The sequence below is a fragment of the Portunus trituberculatus genome, chromosome 27, assembly GCF_017591435.1.
Source record: "Portunus trituberculatus isolate SZX2019 chromosome 27, ASM1759143v1, whole genome shotgun sequence".
Taxonomy (NCBI): domain Eukaryota; kingdom Metazoa; phylum Arthropoda; class Malacostraca; order Decapoda; family Portunidae; genus Portunus; species Portunus trituberculatus.
This window is the reverse complement of record NC_059281.1, coordinates 7,274,093-7,280,800: the sequence shown is the minus strand read 5'-3', so window position 1 is coordinate 7,280,800 and position 6,708 is coordinate 7,274,093. Positions and strand designations below refer to the sequence as shown.

The following is a 6,708-nucleotide window of genomic DNA, read 5'->3' as shown; positions in this document are numbered from 1 at the left end:
TTTCTCCTCCTCCTTCTCTTCCTCCTCGTAAAGAAGCAAAAAGAAAGAAAAAGGAAAATGGAAAAGAAAATATTGACGGTGAAATGACAAGACCAATGAAAGGAAAAGGGAAACAAAGAAAGAAAATAAATGAAAACAAATATGCAAGAGAAAGAATGAAAAATAAACTTGTAAAGATATAAGAAGAAAAGTTGTCCAAACAGATACAGACATACAAACAAACACACAAACATACACCACAAAAATAATTTACTTCACTCTTTTATTATCTTCATTTACTCTCTCTCTCTCTCTCTCTCTCTCTCTCTCTCTCTCTCTCTCTCTCTCTCTCTCTCTTCTTATTGTTATGCATACATTTATTTCCTCTGTAATTTAAAGACCTACTACAACTACTACTACTTCTACTACTACTACTATTACCACCACTACTACTACTACTACTACTACTACTACTACTACTACCACCACTACTACTACCACCACTACTACTACTACTACCACCGCCAACACCACTACTACTACTACTACTACTACTACTACTACTACTACTACTACTATAACCACCACCACCACCTCTACACCCACGGACACTGAGACAACAAATAAGGTATAAGAAGCATTTTATTTAGCTTTGTACGTAGAACTGGAAGGGCGTGGTTAGGGGCGGAGGTAGTGAGGAGGGGAAAGGGGAGTGGAGGCAGGGGTGACTAGGGTGACGGGGTGAAGGGGCGTTACACTCTTACTCTCACTTTGGTTTCTGCAAGAGGGAGAGAGGAGAGTGAATGGGGAGATAATTAGTGTCAATGATGATAATGATGGTAATTAAAACTGCAAGGAAAGAAAAGGAGGTAGAAGATGATATACAATGAAAAAAAAAGATAACAAAGGAAATGTAGAAATGAAAGTAAGAAAAAAAAGGAATCATGATATAAAATGAAGAAAGATATAAAAGGAAATGTAGAAATGGAAGTAGGAAGAGAGGGAAGTGAGGAATAAAAGGAGGAAAAGAGATAAAAATAAGGAAGATTTTGTGCGTCTGTTGTTGAGAGAGTAAGAAAGAAAAAATGATACATGAATAATTGTGCAAAACATTTACTGACAGGAGAGAGAGAGAGAGAGAGAGAGAGAGAGAGAGAGAGAGAGAGAGAGAGAGAGAGAGATTCAAACAAGATTAGAGCACACACACATACTTACACAAACAATAACATCAATAATAATAATAACAATAATAATAATAATAATAATAATAATAATAATAATAATAACAATAATAACAACAATAAAAATAATGACAATAAAACAGAAAGCATAAAAAAAAAACTCCAAACAAAAAACGGAGAAGCAACCATAAACCACCAAACCAACACTCCCTGACAGACAAAGAAAACGTACTCAACTCCAAACACTACAAAAAGGGAGGACTTATGTAAAAGAAAAGAAAGAGAGAGAGAGAGAGAGAGAGAGAGAGAGAGAGAGAGAGAGAGAGAGAGAGAGAGAGAGAGAGAGAGATAAAAAAAAGAAAGAAAAAACTTGAAACTCATCGTACCGTACCTTCTCCCTCTTTCTCTCACTCTCTACCTGATAAAAAAAAAAGGTGCGAAATTGTTACCACACACACACACACACACACACACACACACACACACACACACACACACACACACACACACACACACACACACACACACGAAAGGAGGTTGGGTCGTGCAGATCTTACGGTTCTAGTGAAGGTGAAAGTGGAAACCGGCGAGGAAAATGTAGAACCGGTGTGGAGAAGGAGGAGGAGGAGGAGGAGGAGGAGGAGGAGGAGGAGGAGGAAGGAAGGAAGGAATGAGAAGGAAAGATATTAGCAACCTCTTTTATAATCTCTCTCTCTCTCTCTCTCTCTCTCTCTCTCTCTCTGTCTCTTCTCTCTTTCTCTTCCTGGTTGTCTTTACTGTGTGTGTGTGTGTGTGTGTGTGTGTGTGTGTGTGTGTGTGTGTGTGTGTGTGTGTGTGTGTTATGTAACACTGGCAAAGTGACGTTTCTGTTACGTATCATTGGCTTACGTTACGCCGCGTTGCTTTGAACACCGACAAGAAATAAGAGACGGAGAGAGAGAGAGGGAGAGGGAGAGAGAGGGAGAGGGAGAAGGGAGAAGGGAGAGAGAGATTCTGCAATGTGCATGAATGAAAGGAAGAGGAAGGAGAGGACGGTGGGGTGAATGAGTACGAGAGAGAGAGAGAGAGAGAGAGAGAGAGAGAGAGAGAGAGAGAGAGAGAGAGAGAGAGAGAGAGAGAGAGGTAAGGAAATAAAGACTAAACAGAAAACGTGAAAAGAAATTGGAATAACTGAAATTTTTAGACCATACAATTATTTTTTTTTTCATATTTTTTCAGCCTTTCTTATAAAATTTCTTTTCTCTCACTGGCATGACGAGTGAAAGTAGTTACTGAAGAACAAAAGACGCAGGAGAAAAAAAATAAAAAAGAATAAAACAAGATGACGGAAGAGAATAATGAGAAAATATTAAAAGATTACCGCGAGAAAGAAAAAAAATAATACATATGATAAAAGAGACATAAAATAGAGGAGAAAAAAAAATAAATAATGGCCGTCAATCAGTCTGTAAGAAAAATAAAAAATGAAAATTGGCCTCGGTAGAGATGAAGAAGATTTTAAATACAATAATAAGAATGAGGAAGAAGAAATAATTGTGAAGAAGAACGAAATGAACAAAAGAAAGTGGTTAGAAAAAGGTAAACAAGAAGAGAAGGTAAGGTTAAAGTGGAGGAGGAAGAGGAGGAGGAGGAGGAGGAGGAGGAGAAGGAGGTGGAAGAGGTGGAGGAGAAGTGAGCATTGGAGACAAAGAAAGTAATATGAGAAGAAAATAAATAAAATGAGATGAAGAAGACAATAAAATGAGAGAGAGAGAGAGAGAGAGAGAGAGAGAGAGAGAGAGAGAGAGAGAGAGAGAGAGAGAGAGAGAATGTGTGTTTGTATGTTTATTAATATATTTTGGCTTTCATCTTCTTTTCTTAGCATTTAATTATCTTGTGTAACTGCTTTCACATTTTTTTCCCTTGCGTGTGTGTGTGTGTGTGTGTGTGTGTGTGTGTGTGTGTGTGTGTGTGTGTGTGTGCATCCATTCACACACGTATGATTTTATATAATACCACTCATCCACCCGCCAAATAAACTTCTCTCTCTCTCTCTCTCTCTCTCTCTCTCTCTCTGAAACACACACACCTTCCATCAAGTGCTCACCTCACCAGTAGCCGCCATAACCACCACCATAACCGCCGCCGTAGCCGCCACCATAACCACCATAGGAGATCACGTGTCCTCCACCATATCCTCCATAGCCCCCGTGTCCGTATCCTCCGTGTCCGTATCCTCCGTGTCCGTATCCTCCGTGTCCGTATCCCCCGTATCCGCCGTAGGAGTGGGTGTATACGGGCACAATAACATGGTGAGAACGGCCTCTTCTACCATACCCGCCCTTCTTGAATCCACCAGGTGCCGCTAGAACCACAGCGGCCAGCAGCAGCACCGCCAGGAGGATGTAGGATGCACGCTAAGGATATAGGTTAGGTTATGGTAGGATGGTAACGGGATGTGATGGGAGAGTGTGGGAGTGAGGATTGAGAGATTGTGATAGGAAGCGATATGGTAGATTGGGATGTGATGGAGAGGAGATGGATAGAAGAACATGGTAAGGCGATGTGTTGGGGGAGTGTGGGTAAGAGTGAGGATTGAATGATTCTGATAGGGAGGGGTAGGATTGGGATCTGATGAAGGAAAGGAGGATGGATAGAAAAGCAAAAGAAAGGATAAAGAGTATGTGAGAAGGATATAAAGCTACATAAAGGTTATAGAAATGAAAATGCTTATGATGAATATTGTAGTTCTCGAAATTAAGAAAAGTGAAGTACAAAATGTCATTGGGGAAATAAGTTGATTTTTACTGAGAAATTTGCTTTTATGATAACGTAGAACTTACACAATTACTATGAGATCAATTGTTCACTTGTTCCTTCCTAGTCAAGTGAAACAGAAGAGTTAGTCAAGTTCTGGATGTGTTTTGATTCTCCTCCCTCGAAGCAGTTCAAGTTATAGGAACAGGAAAATGAAAATTGATCAAACCGAGTTTCAAAGTTTACTTGAGCCACCCAACACTTTATTAAACACACACTTGAGACTACCTGCGCCATTCTTACCTGCCGCAGTCATCTCTCTTCCCAATCTCTTCCATCTCTTATCCACTTACTTAGTTTGTTTCTTGCACCTGTCTCCTACTCCATCTTTTCCACCTTCCTTCACTCTCTTTCCACAATGTTTAATTCTTGCTTTTCATTTGTTCCATGTCTCATTCAGCTCTTCCATTTGTTCTTCTCTCCCCCCTCTCCCCTCTCTCCTTCCACCCCTTCTCCTACTCCACCTCCTGTCACCTGTCACTTCTCTCTTTTACCACTTCATCGTATCATTAGGTAGACCACTCTCACTCTTCATTCCTACAACTCACTCCTCTCACCCTAATGTGCAAGTTCATCACCTTTCCCTTCTAGTTCTCTTCCCTTTCCCTTTAATGACATGCTAGATATACTTTTCCTACCTCTCCCTCTCCATTCCATTCCTCTCCCATTTTATGACTTTATTACATCCAATTTCCCTCCCTCTTTGTCTCTCACACTCAATCCAGTTACATCTTTCTCCTTTTCTCTTTCTCCCGTCTTTCATTCCTTATCTTGTTCTCTCCTACTCTCCTTCTTTCTTTCTGGCTACTTCTCTCCTATTTTTCCTTTATTTCTCTATATATCTAACTCACTTTTTAGACCTTCTCTCCCTTTTCCTCTAACTCTCCTCCCCAGTCTTTTACCTCCCTATCTTTCCCTCCAAACCACTTTTCTAAACTCCCTCTCCTATTCTCTCCTTTTCCCCTTACGTCTCTTCAATAAACCTTACATTGTCGTTCCTTCCTCCCTCTATCTTGCCTACTCCCAGCTTTCTCTTTCCCCCTGACCTTACAAAACCGCTTGACCATTCACCGTTGCTCCTGCTACAACAACCGTGACCGTGACTCGCCTCGGCCTAGCTTGACCTGACCTCTTATAGTCTCACCTTCTTCGGATGTCATCTAGGTGAGGACACAACATGACGGCAAGACATGTGTGGATGTTATGAATGAAAGGTTTTGAGATAATTGAATGTTTTAATAGTTTTTTTTTCTTCATGAAGGAAGTAAGTTGAAGTAAACATGACTAAAAAGTTGTTTATAAAGGGATGTATGAAAAATAACTGGTGAAAGTGCGTGAAAATTAAATCTTGTTTGATTTTTTTTATGAAAGAAAGTAAATCAGCTGATATTAAAAGGATTATGGTGTTTTGTATAGTAATGTGTGAAAATTGATCATTAAAAGAGTGTGAAAGTAAAATATTGTCAAAAATAAATGTTTGAACTATTTTTGTCTAAGAAAGTGAATAACAAAATACAAATAATGAAGACCCAACTTAACATAAACAAAGAATACATAAAGAACCTACCATATAAGCGACTGAAAATTAAATAAGGATGAAATAATGAAAACAACATAAATAATGAGAAAGTTATAGAAACCAGTACCTGCATTATCTAACCTACTTGTTCTTATCTTACTTGTCAATAATCAAGAACAAAAGAAGACACATATATAGAATGAAATAAATAAAGAGATCAGGTATTCATAAAAGGAGAGAAATCCAAAAGAGAAACTATAAAACTCTAACATGAAAAACAAGATGGAGAGAGAGAGAGAGAGAGAGAGAGAGAGAGAGAGAGAGAGAGAGAGAGAGAGAGAGAGAGAGAGAGAGAGAGAGAGAGAGAGAGAGAGAGAGAGAGAGAGAGAGAGAGAGAGAGAGAGAGAGAGAGAGAGAGAGAGAGAGAGAGAGAGAGAGAGAGAGAGAGAGAGAGAGAGAGAGAGAGAGAGAGAGAGAGAGAGAAACAAACGGAGACACCAAGACAGGAACAGCGAGAGCCACAGAGCCAAAGAGCCACAGAGCCACACCCAATCTCACCATGATGGCAGGAGGGCAAGATGACGAGGACTGGATGAGGAGGGACCCTTTGACCAGCTCTTATATACTACACCCACACGTACATGAAGACGCACATGTACACGCAAAAACCGCACACATTCACCCTGAAACTGGAACACCAGCCCCCGAGACAAGAAGGTATCGGTGGTGGTGGTGGTGGTGGTGGTGGTGAAGCCGGTTTCAAAGCGTCACCACCTGTCACGAGCGGTTATGGAATGGAAGGGAGCGTGATATTGTGGAAGAGTGGAAGGAAAGGAAGATTGGAGGTAACGGAGGAGGAAAGTGCTAAAAAAAGGTGAAATGAAATGTTATCTAGACACTAAAGAACATGTAGTATTTTTGTGTTTCTGGTTGGTTTCATTTGTCATTTTTTTTTCTTTCTTTATATATGTGTTCTTGTTTTTGTATCTTAGTTTTGTTGCTTGCGTTAGAAAGTTGCTGCATGGGAAACTCTGATCTTTCGCAGTCTCATGTTTGCCAGGTATATATACTTATTTATCTATCCATCGACTAATTTGAGTGAATGTCCAAATAAGAGAACCAACCAATCAATATCTCTCCGTCTCACAGAACCACACATACTGTTCACCGACAAAACAAGGAAAAAAAAAAACTACTCTTTTTTATATGAAAGGCAAGTATTTTTCAAGCGTA

General features: G+C 39.8%; 1 protein-coding gene across 2 annotated transcripts; it reads right to left on the bottom strand.

Annotated features, from left to right (window-relative positions):
• Window positions 1-603: 603 nt before the first annotated feature.
• LOC123509423 (glycine-rich cell wall structural protein-like) lies at window positions 604-6,126 on the bottom strand. Of its 2 annotated transcripts, XR_006676196.1 has the most exons (3): window positions 6,034-6,126; window positions 3,247-3,556; window positions 604-757 (listed from the first exon to the last, which is right to left on the bottom strand). XR_006676196.1 is itself a non-coding variant. In XM_045263715.1 (2 exons), the coding sequence occupies exons 1-2, from the start codon at window positions 6,034-6,036 to the stop codon at window positions 3,248-3,250; spliced, it is 312 nt and encodes a 103-aa protein (XP_045119650.1). In that variant the 5' UTR covers window positions 6,037-6,126; the 3' UTR covers window positions 3,246-3,247. The 2 variants fall into 2 exon arrangements, 1 of the variants encoding a protein (XP_045119650.1); XM_045263715.1 differs by lacking the exon at window positions 604-757 and having other exon boundaries at window positions 3,246-3,556.
• Window positions 6,127-6,708: the final 582 nt, after the last annotated feature.